We start from the raw sequence: 23,787 nt of genomic DNA, 5'->3' as shown, positions 1-23,787 counted from the left end.
GTTTCTTTTGTTGGCTAGAAGGCCCTTCTTGCCTTGTCTCTCAGATCGTTCACAGCTTTGTGTAAGTTACCGGAGGTGCTGATGTTTAGGCCGAGGTAGGTATTGTTTTTTGTGTGCTCTAACGCAACGGTGTCTAGATGGAATTTGTATTTGTGGTCCTTTGGAACACCATTATTTTTTCTTACTGAGATTTACTGTCAGGGCCTAAGTCTGACAGAATCTGTGCAGAAGATCTAGGTGCTGCTGTAGGCCGTCCTTGGTTGGGGACAGAAGCACCAGATCATCAGCAAACAGTAGACATTTGACTTCAGATTCTAGTAGGGTGAGGCCGGGTGCTGCAGACTGTTGTAGTGCCCTCAGCAATTCATTGATATACAGTGGGGCAAAAAAGTATTTAGTCAGCCACCAATTGTGCAAGTTCTCCCACATAAAAAGATGAGAGAGGCCTGTAATTTTCATCATAGGTACACTTCAACTATGACAGACAAAATGAGAAAATAAATCCAGAAAATCACATTGTAGGATTTTTAATGAATTTATTTCATTAAAAAGTGGGAGACTAAATACTTTTTTTGCCCCACTGTATATGTTGAAGAGGGTTGGGTTTAAGCTGCATCCCTGTCTCACCCCACGGCCCTGTGGAAAGAAATGTGTGTGTTTTTTGCCAATTTTAACCACACACTTGTTGTTCGTGTACATGGATTTTATAATGGATTTTATAATGCCAAATTGAGTTAAAGGCTGTTTTGAAATCAACAAAGCATGAAAAGACTTTGATTTTGTTCTGGTCTCACTTTCTCTCTCTCTCTCTCTCTCTCTCTCTCTCTCTCTCTCTCTGTCTCATATTTCCCTCTCTGTCTCATCTCTCTCTCTCTGTCTCATATTTCCCTCTCTCTGTCTCATCTCTCTCTCTCTCTATCTGTCTCATATTTCCCTCTCTCTGTCTCATTTCTCTCTCTCTCTGTCTCATATTTCCCTCTCTCTGTCTCATCTCTCTCTCTCTCTGTCTCATATTTCCCTCTCTCTGTCTCATCTCTCTCTCTCTCTCTCTCTCTCTCTCTCTCTCTCTATCTCTCTCTCTCTGTCTCATATTTCCCTCTCTCTGTCTCATCTCTCTCTGTCTCTTATTTCATTTTCTCTGTCTCATCTCTATTTCTCTGTCTCATATTTCCCTCTCTCTGTCTCATCTCTCTCTCTGTCTCATCTCTCTCTCTCTGTCTCATTTCTCTCTCTCTGTCTCATATCTCTCTCTCTGTCTCTCTCTGTCTCATATCTCTCTCTGTCTCTCTCTGTCTCATATCTCTCTCTCTGTCTCGCTCTGTCTCATATCTTTCTCTCTGTCTCGCTCTGTCTCATATTTCCCTCTCTCTGTCTCTTCTCTCTCTCTGTCTCATATCTCTCTCTCTGTCTCTCTCTGTCTCATATTTCCCTCTTTCTGTCTCATATCTCTCTCTCTGTCTCATCTCTCTCTCTCTCTCATATCTCTATCTCTGTCTCTCTCTGTCTCATATCTCTCTCTCTGTCTCATATTTCTCTCTCATCTCTCTCTCTCTGTCTCATATCTCTCTCTCTCTCTGTCTCTCTCTGTCTCTCTCTCTCTTTCTCTGTCTCATATTTCCCTCTCTCTGTCTCTTTCTGTCTCTAATCTCTCTCTCTGTCTCTCTCTGTCTCATATATCTCTCGCTGTCTCTCTCTGTCTCATATTTCCCTCTCTCTGTCTCATATCTCTCCCTCTCTCTGTCTCATCTCTCTCTCGCTCTCTGTCTCATATCTCTCTCATCTCTCTCTCTCGCTGTCTCATATCTCTCTCTCTGTCTCATATATCTCTCTCATCTCTCTCTCTCTGTCTCATATCTCTCTCTCTGTCTCATATCTCGCTCTATGTCTCATATATCGCTCTCTCTCTCTCTCTGTCTCATATCTCTCTCTTTCTGCCTCTTTATCTCTCTCTCTCTCTCTCTCTGTATTCTGTTTTTTCTGTGGTCCAGTTGGGAGATATAAAGAACTGGCTTCTTCATTTCTGTGTGTTCTAGTTATCTCTTGTGTAAATACATTTTTATTCCATGTACAGTTCATTCAGAAAGTATTCAGACCCTTTGACTTTTCCCCCCCAAAATGTACGTTACAGCCTTATTCTAAAATGGATTAAATACAAACAAATCCTCAGCAATCTACACTAAATACCCCATAATGACAACACAAAAACAGGTTTTTAGAAATGTTTGCTAGTCTATTAAAAATAAAAAACAGAAATACCTTATTTACATAAAAATTCAGACCTTTTGCTATGAGACTCGAAATTGAGCTCAGGTGCATCCTGTTTCTATTGATCATCCTTGAGATGTTTCTACAACTTGATTGGAGTCCACCTGTGGTAAATTCAATTGATTGGACATGATTTTGAAAAGCACCCACCTTTCTATATAAGGTCTCACAGTTGACAGAGCAAAAACCAAGCCATGAGGTCGAAGGAATTGTCCATAGAGCTCCGAGACAGGATTGTGTCGAGGCACAGATCTGGGGAAGGGTACCAAAACATTTCTGTAGCATTGAAGGTCCACAAGAACACAGTGGCCTCCATCATTCTTAAACTGAAGAATTTTGGAACCACCAATACTGGTGAGCTGGTCGCCCGGCCAAACTGAGCAATTTCGGGAGAAGGGCCTTGGTCAGGGAGGTGACCAAGAACCCGATGGTCACTCTGACAGAGCTCCAGAGTTCCTCTGTGGAGATGGGAGAACCTTCCAGAAGGACAACTATCTCTGCAGCACTCCACCAATCAGGCCTTTATGCTAGAGTGGCTAGACGGAAGCCACTCCACAGTAAGAGGCACATGACAGCCTGCTTGGAGTTTGCCAAAAGGCACCTAAAGACTCTCAGACCATGAGGAACAAGATTCTCTGGTCTGATGAAACCAAGATTGAACTCTTTGGCCTGAATGCCAAGCGTCACGTCTGGAAGAAACCTGGCACCATCCCTATGGTGAAGTATGGTGGTGGCAGCATCATGCTTGGGGATGTTTTTCAGCAGTAGGGACTGGGAAACTAGTCAGGATTGATTTCCTTCACGAAAACCTGCTCCAGAGCGCTCAGGACCTCAGACTGGGGTGAAGGTTCACCTTCCAACAGGATAACGACCCTAAGGCCTTAGCCAAGACAATGCAAGAGTGGCTTCTGGACAATTTCTAAAAACCTGTTTTCGCTTTGTCATTATGGGGTGATTGTGTGCAGATTGATGAGGGGGGGGGGGGGGGACTATTTAATCAATTTTAGAACAAGACTGTAACATAACAAAATATAGAAAAAGGCAAGGGGTCTGAATATTTTCTGAATGCACTGTTTCTATACATGTACGTATCTCTACATGTACGTATCTATAGATGTACGTATCTATAGATGTACGTATCTATAGATGTACGTATCTATAGATGTACGTATCTATAGATGTACGTATCTATAGATGTACGTATCTATACATGTACGTATCTATAGATGTACGTATCTATAGATGTACGTATCTATAGATGTACGTATCTATACATGTACGTATCTATAGATGTACGTATCTATAGATGTACGTATCTATAGATGTACGTATCTATACATGTACGTATCTATAGATGTACGTATCTATACATGTACGTATCTATAGATGTACGTATCTATACATGTACGTATCTATAGATGTACGTATCTATACATGTACGTATCTATACATGTACGTATCTATACATGTACGTATCTATACATGTATGTATCAATGTACACTGAGTGGGCAAAAGATGAAGAACAGTGGTCTTTCCATGACACAGACTGACCAGGTGACTACAGGTGAAAGCTATGATCCCTTATTGATGTCACTTGTTAAATCCACTTCAATCAGTGTAGATGAAGGGGAGGAATCAGGTTAATGAAGGATTTATAAGCCATCAGACAATTGAGACTTGGATTGTGTATGTGTGCCATTCAGAGGGTGAATGGGCAAGACAAAATATTTAAGGGTTTTTGAACGAGGTATGGAAGTAGGTGCCAGGCGCACTTGTTTGAGTGTGTCAGGAACTGCAATGCTGCTGGGTTTTTCATGCTCAACAGTTTCCCATGGATCAAGAATGGTCCACCACCCAAAAGACATCCAGCCAACTTGACACAACTGTGGGAAGCTTTGGAGTCAACATGGACCAGCGTCCCTGTGGAACATTTTTGACACCTTGTAGAGTCCGGCCTAACTAAATATTAGGAAGGGGTTCTTAATGTTTGGTGAACTCAGTGTATATATCTGTTGTGTTGTCATTGTCTCTATAATCCAGCTGGACAGGTTCAAGGAGCCTCCAGCGTTCGGACCCATGTGTGACCTGCTGTGGGCCGACCCACTGGAGGACTTTGGCAACGAGAAGACACAAGAATACTTTGGCCACAACACCGTCAGGGGCTGCTCCTACTTCTACAGGTAAACACAGAGACACTGACACGGCGACGCACCTATGCAGGCACACACACACACACACACTTCTAACGCAGGTGAGATCCAGTGTGATCTGTTGGCGTGATGTACAGGAGAAAGGTGTGGTACTGGAGGGGAGATGAAGGAGGGGAAACATGTTGTACTAGTTGACTACAAGCTGATTCAGAGATCCAACAACCAAAGAAACATTGGGATTTGTGGAACAGCTGTAACACTGGCCAGTTATCTCACAGATCCACACACACAGTTTCAGCGCTAAGCCATATCCCACAATCCCTAGGGAGACTGCACCGTTCTGTTTCCATGACGACTGGCTACTACTGCCAGATTGGGGAGTGATATTAAGATACAGTGAGGGAAAGAGAGCAAGAGGGAGGGGGAGTGAGGGAGGAAAAAGAGATGAATAAAATGAGAGACCAGAGGATTGACGTGATGGATAGTTGAGACTGTTGTTATTATATGGTGCTAAACAATATGGAGCCTACACCAGTCTACTGAGAGAAACATACAGTGCCCTCCTACTAGATCTGGTTCTGCTGTTTTTATTAGGGGCTCAATGATGACCCCTGGTGGTCATTCAATGTAAACTGTTTCAGACTATCCTCGTCTGATATAGTGCAGGGGTGTTCAGAATCAAATGTCTCTTGCTCTCATGTACACACACATTGATTCATACACAGCATAGTTTGGCTACTTCACTATGATGTTTTGATTTACACAGAGAGACACTAACACTCTCTCTCTCTCGCTCTCTCTTCAGTTACCCTGCGGTGTGTGAGTTTCTACAGACCAACAACTTATTGTCTGTCATCAGAGCACATGAAGCGCAGGATTCTGGGTAAGAGAAGTCCTACTTCTTCTTGGGTCATTGACAAACTGTCATTCTTCACATGGTGAGTGACAGAGTGACATTAAAGGGCTCTAACCTAATGTATTACCTTTAAAACATTCACCTGTCCACCCCAGTGTGTGTTGATTGATCCAGGGGTGGGGGTTGTGATGGCAACACAAACGGTTCAGTCCACCGATACAGCAGCGCAAGGTTTCATAATCAAATCAGTCAATTTATAAACAGTTATCCATCGTCAAGGCGAACTTAACCACACAACAACCATATATTTAACCCTACACCCCTGACGGTTGAATCCCCAATCTATGTAACTCTACTCCGTATCCCAATCCCTCGACCGTTTCCCTGTTCAGGTACCGGATGTACAGAAAGAGTCAGACGACAGGCTTCCCCTCCCTCATCACCATCTTCTCAGCACCTAACTACCTGGACGTCTACAACAACAAAGGTCAGGCACACGCGCACACACACACACACACACACACACACACACACACACACACACACACACACACACACACACACACACACACACACACACAGACAGACAGACAGACAGACAGACAGACAGACAGACAGACAGACAGACAGACAGACAGACAGACAGACAGACAGACAGACAGACAGACAGACAGACAGACAGACAGACAGACAGACAGACAGACAGACAGACAGACAGACAGTGTGTAACAGGCCTGCCCTCAGACAGACAGACAGTGTGTAACAGGCCTGCCCTCAGACAGACAGACAGACAGACAGTGTGTAACAGGCCTGCCCTCAGACAGACAGACAGTGTGTAACAGGCCTGCCCTCAGACAGACAGACAGTGTGTAACCGGCCTGCCCTCAGACAGACAGACAGTGTGTAACAGGCCTGCCCTCAGACAGACAGACAGTGTGTAACAGGCCTGCCCTCAGACAGACAGACAGTGTGTAACAGGCCTGCCCTCAGACAGACAGACAGTGTGTAACAGGCCTGCCCTCAGACAGACAGACAGTGTGTAACAGGCCTGCCCTCTCTCATTCTCTCACAGCGGCGGTTCTGAAGTATGAGAACAACGTGATGAACATCCGGCAGTTCAACTGTTCCCCTCATCCCTACTGGCTGCCCAACTTCATGGATGTCTTCACCTGGTCCCTGCCCTTCGTTGGAGAGAAAGGTGGGGAAAACGACCACTCTGAATATGTTCTCTCTCTTATTCTCTCTCTCTGACCCTCTCTCTTATTCTCTCTCTCTGACCCTCTCTCTTATTTTCTCTCTCTGACCCTCTCTCTTATTTTCTCTCTCTGACCCTCTCTCTTATTCTCTCTCTCTTATTCTCTCTCTCTGACCCTCTCTCTTATTCTCTGAATCTCTCTCTCTTATTCTCTCTCTCTGACCAACCCTCTATCTTACTCTCTCTCTCTGACCAACCCTCTTATTCTCTCTCTTATTCTCTGACCCTCTCTCTTATTCTCTCTCTCTGACCCTCTCTCTTATTCTCTGAATCTCTCTCGCTCTTATTCTCTATCTCTGAATCTCTCTCTTATTCTCTCTCGCTCTCTCTGACCCTCTCTCTTATTCTCTCTCTCCAACCCTCTCTCTTATTCTCTGAATCTCTCTCTCTTATTTTCTCTCTCTGACCCTCTCTCTTATTCTCTCTCTCTGACCCTCTCTCTTATTCTCTGAATCTCTCTCGCTCTTATTCTCTATCTCTGAATCTCTCTCTTATTCTCTCTCTCTCTCTGACCCTCTCCCTTATTTTCTCTCTCTGACCCTCTCTCTTATTCTCTCTCTCTGACCCTCTCTCTTATTCTCTCTCTCTGACCCTCTCTCTTATTCTCTATCTCTGAATCTCACTCTGTGACTAACTCTCTCTCTCTCTGACCCTCTCCCTTATTTTCTCTCTCTGACCCTCTCTCTTATTCTCTCTCTCTGACCCTCTCTCTTATTCTCTCTCTCTGACCCTCTCTCTTATTCTCTCTCTCTGAATCTCACTCTGTGACTCTGTAACTCTCTCTCTCTCTGACCCTCTCTCTTATTCTCTCTCTCTGACCCTCTCTCTTATTCTCTCTCTCTGACCCTCTCTCTTATTCTCTCTCTCTGACCCTCTCTCTTATTCTCTCTCTCTGAATCTCACTCTGTGACTAACTCTCTCTCTCTCTCTCTGGACCTTTTTTGGAACACCATTATTTTTGTCTTACTGAGATTCAATGTCAAGGCCCAGGTCTGAAATAATCTGTGCAGAAGATCTAGGTGCTGCTGTAGGCCCTCTGGGCTCGGGACAGATGCAACAGATCATCTGCAAACAATATAAATTTTTCTTCAGAGTCTCTCTCTCATATTGACTGTGCCCTCTCTCTCGCTCCACAGTGACAGAGATGCTGGTGAATGTTCTCAGTATCTGTTCAGATGATGAGCTCATGGAGAATGACGGAGAGGAAGAGGTCTATGATGGTAATCATATCTTTATAAATAGATACACATGGGAAGACCTGTTACATCCCAAATGGGACACAGACACTTTGATTGGTTCCATTTTTATGTCTATTCAACCTTCCTTTTCACTTCCTTGTTATTGGTGTCCCATGTTTTACTCCTCTGTGATTGGTTCCCTCCAGCCAATGCAGCGGCAGCTAGGAAAGAGGTGATCAGGAACAAGATCCGTGCCATAGGGAAGATGGCCAAAATGTTCCAAGTTTTACGGTGAGTGAGTTTATATTTACAGAGGCTTATGAAAGTATTCACCCCCTTGGCATTTTTCCTATTTTGTTGCCTTACAACCTGGAATTAAAATAGATGTTTTGGGGGGGTTTGTGTCATTTGATTTACACACCATGCCTACCACTTTGAAGATGCAAAATATTTGTTATTGTGAAACGATAACGGAATCGTTAAAACGGAAAACTTGAGCGTGCATAACTATTCACCCCCCCAAAGTCAATACTTTGTAGAGACACCTTTTGCAGTAATTACAGCTGCAAGTCTCTTGGGGTATGTCTCTGTAAGGTTGGCACATCTAGCCACTGGGATTTTTGTCCATTCTTCAAGACAAAACTGCTTCAGCTCCTTCAAGATGGAAAGGTTCCACTGGTGTACAGCAATCTTTACGTCATACCACAGATTCTCAATTGGATTGAGGTCTGGGCTTTGACTAGGCCATTCCAAGCCATTTAAATGTTTCCCCTTAAACCACTGAAGTTTTGCTTTAGCAGTATGCTTAGGGTCATTGTCCTGCTGGAAGATGAACATCCGTCACAGTCTCAAATCCCTGGGAGACTGAAACAGGTTTCCCTCAAGAATTTCCCTGTGTATATAGTGTCCTCCATCATTCCTTAAATTCTGACCAGTTTCCCAGTCCCTGCCGATGAAAAACATCCCCACAGCATGATGCTGCCACCACCATGCTTCTCTGTGGGGGATGGTGTTCTCGGGGTGATGAGAGGTGTTGGGTTTGCACCAGACATAGTGTTTTCCTTGATGTCCAAAAAGCTCAATTTTAGTCTCATCTGACCAGAGTACCTTCCTTCTTCCATATGTTTGGGGAATCTCCCACATGCCTTTTGGTGATCACCAAACGTGTTTGCTTATTTTTTTCTTTAAGCAATGACTTTTTTCCTGATCACTCTTCCATAAAGCCCAGCTCAGTGGAGTGTACGGCTTAAAGTGGTCCTATGGACAGATACTCCAATCTCCGCTGTGGAGCTTTGCAGCTCCTTCAGGTTATCTTTGGTCTCTTTGTTGCCTCTCTGATTAATGCCCTCCTTGCCTGGTTTGTGAGTTTTGGTGGGCAGCCCTCTTTTTGTGTGGTGCCCTCTCTTTGCAGGTTTGTGTGGTGCCCTCTCTTTGCAGGTTTGTGTGGTGCCCTCTCTTTGCAGGTTTGTTTTTGTAACAGTATTTTTATTGGATTTCACTATTTTCACCCCTATTAAGAGATACAACAATAGAGACAAAGCACACAGAAAAAAAACAAGAAAAACAGCACCCACTTACACATATCTACGCGTATATATATATATATATATACATACAGTGCCTTGCGAAAGTATTTGGCCCCCTTGAACTTTGCGACCTTTTGCCACATTTCAGGCTTCAAACATAAAGATATAATAAATCTGTATTATTTTTTTTCCATATGTTTGGGGAATCTCCCACATGCCTTTTGGTGATCACCAAACGTGTTTGCTTATTTTTTTCTTTAAGCAATGACTTTTTTCCTGATCACTCTTCCATAAAGCCCAGCTCAGTGGAGTGTACGGCTTAAAGTGGTCCTATGGACAGATACTCCAATCTCCGCTGTGGAGCTTTGCAGCTCCTTCAGGTTATCTTTGGTCTCTTTGTTGCCTCTCTGATTAATGCCCTCCTTGCCTGGTTTGTGAGTTTTGGTGGGCAGCCCTCTTTTTGTGTGGTGCCCTCTCTTTGCAGGTTTGTGTGGTGCCCTCTCTTTGCAGGTTTGTGTGGTGCCCTCTCTTTGCAGGTTTTTTTTTGTAACAGTATTTTTATTGGATTTCACTATTTTCACCCCTATTAAGAGATACAACAATAGAGACAAAGCACACAGAAAAAAAACAAGAAAAACAGCACCCACTTACACATATCTACGCGTATATATATATATATATATACATACAGTGCCTTGCGAAAGTATTTGGCCCCCTTGAACTTTGCGACCTTTTGCCACATTTCAGGCTTCAAACATAAAGATATAATAAATCTGTATTATTTTTGTGAAGAATCAACAACAAGTGGGACACAATCATGAAGTGGAATGACATTTATTGGATATTTCAAACTTTTTTAACAAATCAAAAACTGAAAAATTGGGCGTGCAAAATTATTCAGCCCCCTTAAGTTAATACTTTGTAGCGCCACCTTTTGCTGCGATTACAGCTGTAAGTCGCTTGGGGTATGTCTCTATCAGTTTTGCACATCGAGAGACTGAATTTTTTTCCCATTCCTCCTTGCAAAACAGCTCGAGCTCAGTGAGGTTGGATGGAGAGCATTTGTGAACAGCAGTTTTCAGTTCTTTCCACAGATTCTCGATTGGATTCAGGTCTGGACTTTGACTTGGCCATTCTAACACCTGGATATGTTTATTTTTGAACCATTCCATTGTAGATTTTGCTTTATGTTTTGGATCATTGTCTTGTTGGAAGACAAATCTCCGTCCCAGTCTCAGGTCTTTTGCAGACTCCATCAGGTTTTCTTCCAGAATGGTCCTGTATTTGGCTCCATCCATCTTCCCATCAATTTTAACCATCTTCCCTGTCCCTGCTGAAGAAAAGCAGGCCCAAACCATGATGCTGCCACCACCATGTTTGACAGTGGGGATGGTGTGTTCAGCTGTGTTGCTTTTACGCCAAACATAACGTTTTGCATTGTTGCCAAAAAGTTACATTTTGGTTTCATCTGACCAGAGCACCTTCTTCCACATGTTTGGTGTGTCTCCCAGGTGGCTTGTGGCAAACTTTAAACGACACTTTTTATGGATTTAAGAAATGGCTTTCTTCTTGCCACTCTTCCATAAAGGCCAGATTTGTGCAATATACGACTGATTGTTGTCTTATGGACAGAGTCTCCCACCTCAGCTGTAGAGCTCTGCAGGTCATCCAGAGTGATTATGGGCCTCTTGGCTGCATCTCTGATCAGTCTTCTCCTTGTATGAGCTAAAAGTTTAGAGGGACGGCCAGGTCTTGGTAGATTTGCAGTGGTCTGATACTCCTTCCATTTCAATATTATCGCTTGCACAGTGCTCCTTGGAATGTTTAAAGCTTGGGAAATCTTTTTGTATCCAAATCCAGCTTTAAACTTCTTCACAACAGTATCTCGGACCTGCCTGGTGTGTTCCTTGTTCTTCATGATGCTCTCTGCGCTTTTAACGGACCTCTGAGACTATCAGAGTGCAGGTGCATTTATACGGAGACTTGATTACACACAGGTGGATTGTATTTATCATCATTAGTCATTTAGGTCAACATTGGATCATTCAGAGATCCTCACTGAACTTCTGGAGAGAGTTTGCTTCACTGAAAGTAAAGGGGCTGAATAATTTTGCACGCCCAATTTTTCAGTTTTTGAATTTGTTAAAAAAGTTTGAAATATCCAATAAATGTCGTTCCACTTCATGATTGTGTCCCACTTGTTGTTGATTCTTCACAAAAAAATACAGATTTATATCTTTATGTTTGAAGCCTGAAATGTGGCAAAAGGTCGCAAAGTTCAAGGGGGCCGAATACTTTCGCAAGGCACTGTATATATATACATACATACATATACATACATACACCCATGCATATGCACACATATACGCGCACGCACACATACACACCCATACATACGTACACCATTTTCCTATTCCCGCTCGGTGCTTCTCTCACCCAATCACCATCATTGCGTCTCTCAATACATACATTTTAAACAAACTTACAAACAGAAATTAAACAAAAAAGCTCAGTTTAAACCAAGAGGTTAGGTTCCACACATGGGAACGTACAGTGTAGTTCTGAAATACATAGATCCTTGCCATTCTAAGAGAATCCTTGCAGCATAATAGCTGATACCTCAGGTTCTAGGTAATTTAGATAAGGTTCCCATACTTTGTAGAACTGGTCTGTTTTAGAATGCAATGTACATGTCAGATATTCCAGAGGCACCCATTCAAATAGTATCTTATGCCAATCTTTAATAGAAGGAACCTTATCACTAATCCACTGTAAAAGGATGTTTTTCCTCGCTGCGAAGGTAAGGATGTTGTCTTTCCTTTTTTTAACAATGCTCTGTGGGATGTTCAAAGTTTCTGATATTTTTTTTATAACCCAACCCTGATCTGTACTTCTCCACAACTTTGTCCTTGACCTGTTTGGAGAGCTCCTTGGTCTTCATGGTGCCCCTTGCTTTAAAAAAAACGAACTTTATTGAATTAGGCAAGTCAGGTAAGAACAAATTCTTATTTACAATGACGGCCTAGGAACAGTGGGTTTACTGCCTTGTTCAGGAGCAGTATGACACATTTTTAGCTTGTCAGTTCAGGGATTCTATCTAGCAACCTTTTGGTTACTGGCCCAACGCTCTAACCACTAGGCTACCTGCCACCTCTGCTTAGTGGTGTTGCAGACTCTGGGGCTCTGGGCTTGTGCAAGTTCTCCCACTTAAAAAGATGAGAGGCCTGTAATTTTCATAATAGGTACACTTCTACTATGACAGACAAAATGAGGGGAAAAAATCCAGAAAATGACATTGTAGGATTCTAAATGAATTTATTTGCAAATTATGGTGGAAAATAAGTATTTGGTCAATAACAAAAGTTTATCTCAATACTTTGTTTACATACCCTTTGTTGGCAATGACAGAGGTCAAATGTTTTCTGTAAGTCTTCACAAGATTTTCACACACTGTTGCTGGTATTTTGGCCCATTCCTCCATGCAGATCTCCTCTAGAGCAGTGATGTTTTGGGGCTGTTGCTGGGCAACATGGACTTTCAACTCCCTCCAAAGATTTTCTATGGGGTTGAGATCTGGAGACTGGCTAGGACACTCCAGGCCCTTGAAATGCTTCTTGCGAAGCCACTCCGTCGTTGCCCGGGCGGTGTGTTTGGGATCATTGTCATGCTGAAAGACCCAGCCACGTTTCATCTTCAATGCCCATGCTGATGGAAGGAGGTTTTCACTCTAAATCTCATGGTACATGGCCCCATTCATTCTTTCCTTTACACGGATCAGTCGTCCTGGTCCCTTTGCAGAAAAACAGCCCCAAAGCATGATGTTTCCACCCCCATGCTTCACAGTAGGTATGGTGTTCTTTGGATGCAACTCAGCATTCTTTGTCCTCCAAACACGACGAGTTGAGTTTTTACCAAAAAGTTTTATTTTGGTTTCATCTGACCATATGACATTCTCCCAATCTTCTTCTGGATCATCCAAATGCTCTCTAGCAAATAAATTCATTAAAAATCCTACAATGTGATTCTCTGGATTTTTTTTCTCATTTTGTCTGTCATAGTTGAAGTGTACCTATGATGAAAATTACAGGCCTCTCTCATCTTTTTAAGTGGGAGAACTTGCACAATTGGTGGCTGACTAAATACTTTTTTGCCCCACTGTATGTGGACATTATATACTTTACTGTATATAGACTTTTCTATTGTGTTATTGACTGTACATTTGTTTATTCCATGTGTGTTGTTGTTGGTGTCACACTGCTTTATCTTGGCCAGGTCGCAGTTGCAAATGAGAACTTGTTCTCAACTGGCTTACCTGGTTAAATAAAGGTGTTCTCAACTGGCTTACCTGGTTAAATAAAGGTGTTCTCAACTGGCCTACCTGGTTAAATAAAGGTGTTCTCAACTGGCTTACCTGGTTAAATAAAGGTGTTCTCAACTGGCCTACCTGGTTAAATAAAGGTGTTCTCAACTGGCTTACCTGGTTAAATAAAGGTGTTCTCAACTGGCCTACCTGGTTAAATAAAGGTGTTCTCAACTGGCCTACCTGGTTAAATAAAGGTGTTCTCAACTGGCCTACCTGGTTAAATAAAGGTGTTCTCAACCGGCTTACCTGGTTAAATAAAGGTGTTCTCAACTGGCCTACCTGGTTAAATAAAGGTGTTCTCAACTGGCCTACCTGGTTAAATAAAGGTGTTCTCAACTGGCCTACCTGGTTAAATAAAGGTGTTCTCAACTGGCCTACCTGGTTAAATAAAGGTGTTCTCAACTGGCCTACCTGGTTAAATAAAGGTGTTCTCAACTGGCCTACCTGGTTAAATAAAGGTGTTCTCAACTGGCCTACCTGGTTAAATAAAGGTGTTCTCAACTGGCCTACCTGGTTAAATAAAGGTGTTCTCAACTGGCCTACCTGGTTAAATAAAGGTGTTCTCAACTGGCCTACCTGGTTAAATAAAGGTGTTCTCAACTGGCCTACCTGGTTAAATAAAGGTGTTCTCAACTAGCCTACCTGGTTAAATAAAGGTGTTCTCAACTGGCCCACCTGGTTAAATAAAGGTGTTCTCAACTGGCCTACCTGGTTAAATAAAGGTGTTCTCAACTAGCCTACCTGGTTAAATAAAGGTGTTCTCAACTAGCCTACCTGGTTAAATAAAGGTGTTCTCAACTGGCCTACCTGGTTAAATAAAGGTGTTCTCAACTGGCCTACCTGGTTAAATAAAGGTGTTCTCAACTAGCCTACCTGGTTAAATAAAGGTGTTCTCAACTGGCCTACCTGGTTAAATAAAGGTGAAATAAAAAATAAAAATAAAAAATGTAACTAATAATATGACTTCTGAAGGTAATTGGTTGTAATCTTATTTAGGGCTTCATAGCAAAGGGGGTGAATACATATGTATGCACCACTTTTCAGGTTTTAATTTTTTATGAAAGTTATTTTTTTCATTTCACTTCATGCCAAGGGGGATCAATGCTTTTGCAAGGCACTGCAAGTGTCCGAATGTGTGTAGAAGCATGTGAGAATGTGTATGTTCGTTTCTAATGTATGTGTGTGTGTGTTTTAGGGAGGAGAGTGAGAACGTACTGACCCTGAAGGGACTGACACCCACTGGTATGCTGCCCAGCGGAGTTCTGTCTGGAGGCAAGCAGACTCTGCAGAGCGGTGAGTACACACACGCACGCACGCACGCACACACACACACACATATACACACCCCTCCACACACATACAGACACTGGCAAACAGGCCCACACACACATTCCCACTTTCTCACAAACGTTCTCTCTGTCTGCCTCTCTCTCTGCATCTGCCTATCTTTCTGCCTCTGCCTCTCTCTCTGCCTCTGCCTCTCTCTCTGCCTCTGCCTCGCTCTCTGCGTCTGCCTCTCTCTGCCCCTGCCTCTCTCTCTGCCTCTGCCTCGCTCTCTGCGTCTGCCGCTCTCTGCGTCTGCCTCTCTCTGCCTCTGCCTCTCTCTCTGCATCTGCCTCTCTCTGCCTCTGCCTCTCTCTGCCTCTCTCTCTGCATCTACCTCTCTCTCTGCCTCTCTCTCCCTCTGTCTCTGCCTCTCTTTCCAGCTCTGTCTCTGTCTCTCTGCCTGACTGTCTCTGTCTCCCTCTAATTTGCTCTGCCTCTCTCGCTCTGCTGCTCTGCCTCACTCTCTCGCTCTGCGTCTCTCTCTCTCTGCCGCTCTGCCTCTTGCTCTCTCGCTCGCTCTGCCTCTCTCTCGCTCGCTCTGCCTCACTCTTGCTCTCTCGCTCTGCCTCTCTCTCGCTCTGCCTCGCTCTGCCTCTCTCTAACGCTCTCTCTACCTCTATTCCATGTTCGTCCTCTGTCAATCACTCCGTCACTCCTCACCTCACTACAGCTGATAGTACTTATAGCCTGGTATATGTGTGTGTGAGCTAACGCTAGCTAATGAATGTGCTAACACCAGACACCCTCAGCACTGAAGGCTGCAGTGCTGCTGTGAGGGTTTTGCATGAATAACCCTCACCCTTCTCTCACTTTCTCTCACTCTCACTCCCTTCCTTCCTCCATCTCTCTCGCTCTCTCTCTCCATCCTCAGCTACCATTGAGGCCATTGAAGCCATCGATCCTGTTGAGGACTCAGAAGGTAAATTCCCTCATTCATCAACAATTAGAGTGAGTGTGTGTGTGAGATAATGAAAGAGGGGGATGAGGCATGGTGACCCATCTATGCCATACACTTACCCACAATGCATTGAGCTCTTCTAACAGCACTGCTCATGGTGAAGCATGACTCTTATTCTTTCTCTGCCTCACACACACACAGACTTCCCCACACAGTACGACAAAGTGACTAATCATGAGTGTGTGTCGGCTGGGGGAGGAATCTGACCCTACGATAACTCTAATATTGTCCCTACACAAATACATCGTCCCTACACAAACACATCATCCCTACACACATTTTTTATTTTACCTTTATTTAACTAGGCAAGTCAGTTAAGAACAAATTCTTATTTTCAATGACGGCCTAGGAACAGTGGGTTAACTGCCTGTTCAGGGGCAGAATGACAGATTTATACCTTGTCAGCTCGGGGGTTTGAACTTGCAACCTTCCGGTTACTAGTCCAATGCTCTAACCACTAGGCTACCCTGCCTCCCAAATACATCATCCCTACACAAATACATCGTCCATACACAACCCCTGCTATTTGGTTTTGTGCTGTGTGGAGCTTGTGGAGTTTTGCATTGGAAATGTGATGTTCCATGATCAACCACATTGTAAAAAAAACACAAGACTTGTACTAACCTTATCTTGTACTAACCTGGTTATCGTGTGTAGGAATTTCTTATCGTGCACTAAACTGGTTATCGTGTGTAGGAATTTCTTATCGTGCACTAAACTGGTTATCGTGTGTAGGAATTTCTTATCGTGCACTAAACTGGTTATCGTGTGTAGGAATTTCTTATCGTGCACTAAACTGGTTATCGTGTGTAGGAATTTCTTATCGTGCACTAAACTGGTTATCGTGTGTAGTAATTTCTTATCGTGCACTAAACTGGTTATCGTGTGTAGGAATTGCTTATCTTGTATGTAGCAGCAGGGTTGGGATCAATTCCATTTAAATTTCAGCCAATTCAGAAAGTAAACCAAATTCTAAATGTTCTTTAAGCATTGAAGAGATTTGGAAATGGAATTTCAATGTACCTCCCTGAATTGACTGGAATTGAAAAGGAATTCACCTAAACCCTGGTAGCAAGTGCACTGTAACTACATTGTGTGTGTACAGTGCCTTGCGAAAGTATTCGGCCCCCTTGAACTTTGCGACCTTTTGACACATTTCAGGCTTCAAACATAAAGATATAAAACTGTATTTTTTTGTGAAGAATCAACAACAAGTGGGACACAATCATGAAGTGGAATGACATTTATTGGATATTTCAAACTTTTTTAACAAATCAAAAACTGAAAAATTGGGCGTGCAAAATTATTCAGCCCCCTTAAGTTAATACTTTGTAGCGCCACCTTTTGCTGCGATTACAGCTGTAAGTCACTTTGGGTATGTCTCTATCAGTTTTGCACATCGAGAGACTGAATTTTTTTCCCATTCCTCCTTGCAAAACAGCTCGAGCTCAGTGAGGTTGGATGGAGAGCATTTGTGAACAGCAGTTTTCAGTTCTTTCCACAGATTCTCGATTGGATTCAGGTCTGGACTTTGACTTGGCCATTCTAACACCTGGATATGTTTATTTTTGAACCATTCCATTGTAGATTTTGCTTTATATTTTGGATCATTGTCTTGTTGGAAGACAAATCTCTGTCCCAGTCTCAGGTCTTTTGCAGACTCCATCAGGTTTTCTTCCAGAATGGTCCTGTATATGGCTCCATCCATCTTCCCATCAATTTTAACCATCTTCCCTGTCCCTGCTGAAGAAAAGCAGGCCCAAACCATGATGCTGCTACCACCATGTTTGACAGTGGGGATGGTGTGTTCAGCTGTGTTGCTTTTACGCCAAACATAACGTTTTGCATTGTTGCCAAATAGTTCAATTTTGGTTTCATCTGACCAGAGCACCTTCTTCCACATGTTTGGTGTGTCTCCCAGGTGGCTTGTGGCAAACTTTAAACGACACTTCTTATGGATATCTTTAAGAAATGGCTTTCTTCTTCTTCCATAAAGGCCAGATTTGTGCAATATACGACTGATTGTTGTCCTATGGACAGAGTCTCCCACCTCAGCTGTAGATCTCTGCAGTTCATCCAGAGTGATCATGGGCTTCTTGGCTGCATCTCTGATCAGTCTTCTCCTTGTATGAGCTGAAAGTTTAGAGGGACGGCCAGATCTTGGTAGATTTGCAGTGGTCTGATACTCCTTCCATTTCAATATTATCGCTTGCACAGTGCTCCTTGGGATGTTTAAAGCTTGGGAAATATTTCTGTATCCAAATCCGGCTTTAAACTTCTTCACAACAGTATCTCGGACCTGCCTGGTGTGTTCCTTGTTCTTCATGATGCTCTCTGCGCTTTTAACGGACCTCTGAGACTATCACAGTGCAGGTGCATTTATACGGAGACTTGATTACACACAGGTGGATTGTATTTATCATCATTAGTAATTTAGGTCAACATTGGATCATTCAGAGATCCTCACTGAACTTCTGGAGAGAGTTTGCTGCACTGAAAGTAAAGGGGCTGAATAATTTTGCACGCCCAATTTTTCAGTTTTTGATTTGTTAAAAAAGTTTGAAGTATCCAATAAATGTCGTTCCACTTCATGATTGTGTCCCACTTGTTGTTGATTCTTCACAAAAAAATACAGTTTTATATCTTTATGTTTGAAGCCTGAAATGTGGCAAAAGGTCGCAAAGTTCAAGGGGGCCGAATACTTTCGCAAGGCACTGTATTACACGAGCGTGAGGATATGTGTGTGTGTATTAGATGAGTCTGTACCTGAGTTGTGGTCTGCCTCCCCAGCGATCCGAGGCTTCTCTCCTCAACATAAGATCAATAGCTTTGCGGAGGCCAAGGGTCTGGACCGGATCAACGAGCGCATGCCCCCTCGGCGTGACGCCGTCAACAGTGTGGGTGTCTCCATGGGCCGCATGAACATGGGGGAGCCCAACGGCACCGACAACAACAGCAATATACAGTGATGGACACACACACATTTATACATAAACACTAATAAACACACTTATATATAAAGTACATACCCACACATACACACATTTATACATAAACACTAATACACACAGATATAAAGTACACACCCACACATACACACATTTGACTTACACACTTAAAGTAAAACACACTTACGGTAAACATACTTAGACATGCACTTAAACAAGGATCATACAGAACACACAGTCAACATATAGACCTACATGTACACAGTAATGGTACACACACCATCCTCCTCCCCCTCCCCTGGCCTGTTGCTCCCCAGCCCTTCTCTCTACCCGTTTGACAAGACTGTGCCATGGATGGATCAGACCTCCTATCGGATAAACTGTGCTGCAGGTTCCATCACTCCCTGACCTGGTCACACACTACTACAGACCCCTGACCTGACCACCTGACCACACTACACTACGGAACACTCTACTGGACGTTCTGGAACACTCCAATGCAAAACAAAGAGATAATGTTCTGTTCTAATTGTGTAGTGGGGCTGACTGGGGGACAGATGTTACCTTTCTGTTATGTTGGGGGCAGAGGGAGGGTGGGGCTGACTGGGGGACCGATGTTACCTTCCTGTTATGTTGGGGGCAGAGGGAGGGTGGGGCTGACTGGGGGACAGATGTTACCTTTCTGTTATGTTGGGGGCAGAGGGAGGGTGGGGCTGACTGGGGGACAGATGTTACCTTTCTGTTATGTTGGGGGCAGAGGGAGGGTGGGGCTGACTGGGGGACAGATGTTACCTTTCTGTTATGTTGGGGGCAGAGGGAGGGTGGGGCTGACTGGGGGACAGATGTTACCTTTCTGTTATGTTGGGGGCAGAGGGAGGGTGGGGCTGACTGGGGGACAGATGTTACCTTTCTGTTATGTTGGGGGCAGAGGGAGGGTGGGGCTGACTGGGGGACAGATGTTACCTTTCTGTTATGTTGGGGGCAGAGGGAGGGTGGGGCTGACTGGGGGACAGATGTTACCTTTCTGTTGTGTTGGGGGCAGAGGGAGGGTGGGGCTGACTGGGTGACAGATGTTACCTTTCTGTTATGTTGGGGGCAGAGGGAGGGTGGGGCTGACTGGGTGACAGATGTTAACTTTCTGTTATGTTGGGGGCAGAGGGAGGGTGGGGCTGACTGGGGGACAGATGTTACCTTTCTGTTATGTTGAGGGCAGAGGGAGGGTGGGGCTGACTGGGGGACAGATGTTACCTTTCTGTTATGTTGGGGGCAGAGGGAGGGTGGGGCTGACTGGGGGACAGATGTTACCTTTCTGTTGTGTTGGGACAGGGGAAGGGTGGGGATTGGGGAGTGGAGGCATGTAGGTGAGAGGTCAACGGGGGCTAAGGTGGCATGCGGTGGAGGTACTACCTGTCCGTGATTTACAGTGTCCTCTTCTAATTTTAAAACAGGAAGTTGTGTCAGCCCTGTCGGTGGTTTACTTCATTCATTTTATTTGATAAGATATCTAGATAGGGAGATGGATAGTTGTCATGGCGGCTGTGAGTTTATTGGTGTATGCGTTTGCATCTGCGTGTGAAATTTGAATGCCATTTTCATCTGCAAACATACATGGTAGTGCTTTCCAATATGTTTTGCTACTAGTACTATATGATAATAACAGGACATTGAAATTAAGCATACTATTTATTAACTTCAAGGAAAAGATGAAGTTGTCAGAAGGTTCAAAATGCAGTCTTATTACCTGAGTGTTCTCCCATCCTATTAAGCCAATATGCTCCACTGGCCAGTTAGCCAGTGCTGAGGTGGCACACAGAGTTCACAGTACACTCACTACAACCCAGGTAGACGCTGCCTCTAAAGTCAGATAAACAAAACTGATCGTTCAACAGTTTTAGGGGTAATGTCTGTCTGTTCCACTCTTATGTTCTATTGCTGCCAAGTCAGATGATTTCCAAAACTGATCTTATTTCAGTTTTAAGGACAACTTTTTACCACTTTTACATATTTTACTTGCTGGGACTATCTACACTTCTATGTTCTATTGCTGCCAAGTTAATCATAGAAATATAAAGCATAGAATGGACACCTGTATCAGAGATTGAAATGTACAAACAACTATGATTGGCGGTTTTGTTGGCATGCAATCAGAATCAGCATGAGTGAAGTCTGTTCTATGCATTCCATTTCTATGGTGTCCTCTTATGTGCTGTCCAGTTATAACCTGAGTCGGCTGTAACTGGAGTAAGTCCCTATATATGCTGTTTTGTTCTACTTTGAAAATGAAATGGTGTTTTTGGCTGAGTGTGAACAGTGACTAACAGAAGGTTATTTATTTGTAAAGCATTTATAAACGCATCAGTGCATGCAATTAAGTTATTTGATAATAATAATGTGAAATTCTATTTGTGCCGTGTTTCAGTATGGTAAGTTATTTTTATCTTCTTGTTTCAAATTAACTAAGGGATGATATTTATTTGTGAAAAAAACATGTTCCAGTTTTTATTTTATTTTGGGATTTCGTTTTTTATTTCATTTGAGGTTTTTCATGACTGCATTATGAGTTAATGTATTGTTTTATTTTGATGCTGTACAGACTAGACGTTTGTATGAGGTGCCATGCGTTGTGACTCTATCGCTCCTCTCTTCTCTGATGTGCAGGAGTTGTTTTGAAACCTACACTTAGAAAAAATGGTTCCAAAACGGATCTTCAGTGGTCCCTATAGGAGAACCCTTTTCGGTTCCAGGTGGAACCCTTTTTGCTTCCAGGTAGAACTCTTTTGGGTTCCATGTAGAAAGAACCCTCTGTGGAAAGGGTTCTAAATGGAATTCAGAAGGGTTCTACCTGGAACCAAAAAGGGTTCTTCAAAGGGTTCTCCTATGGGGACAGCCAAAGAACCCTTTTAGGCACTAGATAGCACCTTTTTTTCTAAGAGTGTACAATAGTGTGAATGAATAACCGTACTATAAAAAGACACAGACTTACATTCAGGCAGCCAAAGCATGATTGCATGGTAAACTCATCTGTAAAAGCAGACACAGTTACAGAAGTTGTCTCAAACATTTTAAAGGAAAAATGTATTCTCTAATTCTTAAATTATATTCTTGTTATTTAATATTATCATTATTATATTTATAATTAACATTATTCTTAAGCTCTCTGCTAATTGCTCTTGCGTTTTGCTGATCCTTGTTTGGTCTCATTGTGCTTTATTTTGAGAGGTGAACTTACTGGAGACCTCGTGCCATATAGTTTGTGCCATGGTTCTCTCTCGGACTCCTTTATTACACAAACTGTAAGCATGCCCCATGGGACAAACCACTTTTTTACTCTTGAATAAAATATGCATGAACCTTTGGCATACTTCTGTTTATGGCCTGTCTCACGTCAGAGTTAGACGTTCATCCATGTTTCTCACACATCACATTTCAAAGTTGTTCCAGTTCCAAATGTTAAAGTGTTTAAGGTCAGGCATTAACTCTGATTTTTAAAGGTTTCTTTTGCTGGATTCTAACATGCAACCTTCTGAAACAGAGGCAGATGCTTACGCATCTCCATGCACAACGCCCTACGAAACCTACCTGAAGGTAACAGCGTTGACTGTTGCCCCTAGTGGCCGGTTTCCACGTCATCTCCCCACATCCTCAGACATGGATGGATGTCGAATTCTGTCTTTTATCATGGCTGATCTGACTGGTTTATTAACTCCTTCATACGCAGACAAACGCATACAGAAAGGCACCCACATGTGGACACACACACACACAACAGGCTCTTCCTGACATAATAAGGTCGGGGTCCAATCCATCAAGGGGATACATTTCAATTTGATTCATGAATTGGACATTTGCTTTATTTTCTCGGAAAAGAGGAAAACAAGTTCAATTGACTCCAGCCATGATCACCTTGTCGCTGTAGCTTCATTCACCTCAGGAAATAGGGGATTTAACATTCTACAAACACGTCATACAACAATTAGCCTGCTACGCACTAGCTCAGCACCGGGATTAGAACTATAGTTTTGTTTAATGTCAAGTCAAACAGCCGTTACATAGACAATGCCATCTACTACAGCTGTCTTTAGCAACCTCTGCAATGTGTTGAGAAAAAGTCCTGGCGTTTCATGCAGCTGCGTCGATGCGGCTCTACAGAGAGGAAGAGGCTAAACGAGAGGTTTCATTATCACCAAAATCCGACCAAAATGATCCCAATGCGTTTCTATGGGGTTATTTTGGAACTAAACTTGTCGCCTGCCTTCGCACCTTTGGGAAGACTCCCGTTGTTAGGGTGGAGACATACATGTAAGCATTTCGTCATTGTATACAGATCTCTGCTCTCCACAAACCCAGCCAGTTGCCAGCCACACAAACAGCCTTCCCTCCCGCTCCCAGGTGTCCCGCATGGTATTCAAATCAGACCAGCTGACACTGCTAAACTGCATTTGCCTTTTAATCGGGATTGGAATGATTTTAGTTGTCTATTTCAAATAGTTTGTGTTGAGCTAGTTTATGGCCATTTCCAATTGACACCCCTGTTTAATATTAATCTCATACAGAAGTCCATACCTGGATAGGTACTGTACTTGCTGTGATGTGCTGTGTAATAACACATGTATAAGGTGTGAGTAGACTGGAGAGAGGTGGGTTGACCGAAACGTGTTAAATCACCTCCCGAACAGTTTATCATAAGAACACATACTGTATGGTTAATCAGAGACGTTAATTAAGACAGCTGTAGCAGTATATTAAAATAGTGATAAATTGGGTTATAAAAACACCCATGCCTCTTCCTCCACTCCTTGCTCCACTACTGTTACCTAGTACAGCACATCAACCCCTCTCTGTGGAATTGGTTTAGAGCGAACTTTATACCTCTCTGTCTTTATCACTTTTTATTTAGCTCTATTGGTCTTTATCGCTCATTGTGTGGGATATATTGCCTCTTGTAAACTGAAACTGAAACT

At 43.2% G+C, this 23,787-nt stretch overlaps 1 protein-coding gene across 2 annotated transcripts in view; it reads left to right on the top strand.

Moving 5' to 3' along the window:
- LOC110489092 (protein phosphatase 3 catalytic subunit alpha) overlaps nucleotides 1-18,982 on the top strand; it is a 24,504-nt gene extending 5,522 nt beyond the window's left edge. Inside the window, exons 5-13 of one of the 2 annotated variants that reach the window (XR_016486352.1) lie at nucleotides 4,307-4,446; nucleotides 5,222-5,299; nucleotides 5,665-5,759; nucleotides 6,345-6,470; nucleotides 7,664-7,747; nucleotides 7,912-7,996; nucleotides 14,790-14,887; nucleotides 15,591-15,839; nucleotides 18,669-18,982. Coding sequence is in view for 1 of the 2 variants with exons in the window: in XM_090198651.1 (XP_090054777.1) it covers nucleotides 4,307-4,446; nucleotides 5,222-5,299; nucleotides 5,665-5,759; nucleotides 6,345-6,470; nucleotides 7,664-7,747; nucleotides 7,912-7,996; nucleotides 14,790-14,887; nucleotides 15,792-15,839; nucleotides 18,669-18,847 (933 nt within the window). In the remaining variant the exon portion in view is untranslated. The remainder of the gene's footprint in view (nucleotides 1-4,306; nucleotides 4,447-5,221; nucleotides 5,300-5,664; nucleotides 5,760-6,344; nucleotides 6,471-7,663; nucleotides 7,748-7,911; nucleotides 7,997-14,789; nucleotides 14,888-15,590; nucleotides 15,840-18,668) is intronic. The other variant, XM_090198651.1, reaches the window with a different exon arrangement.
- The last annotated feature ends 4,805 nt before the right edge of the window (nucleotides 18,983-23,787 follow it).

The sequence above is a fragment of the Oncorhynchus mykiss genome, chromosome 14 (genome assembly GCF_057628025.1).
Source record: "Oncorhynchus mykiss isolate SJ-2025 chromosome 14, ASM5762802v1, whole genome shotgun sequence".
NCBI classification, from domain to species: Eukaryota; Metazoa; Chordata; class Actinopteri; order Salmoniformes; family Salmonidae; genus Oncorhynchus; species Oncorhynchus mykiss.
This window is presented reverse-complemented; position numbering and strand designations above follow the sequence as displayed.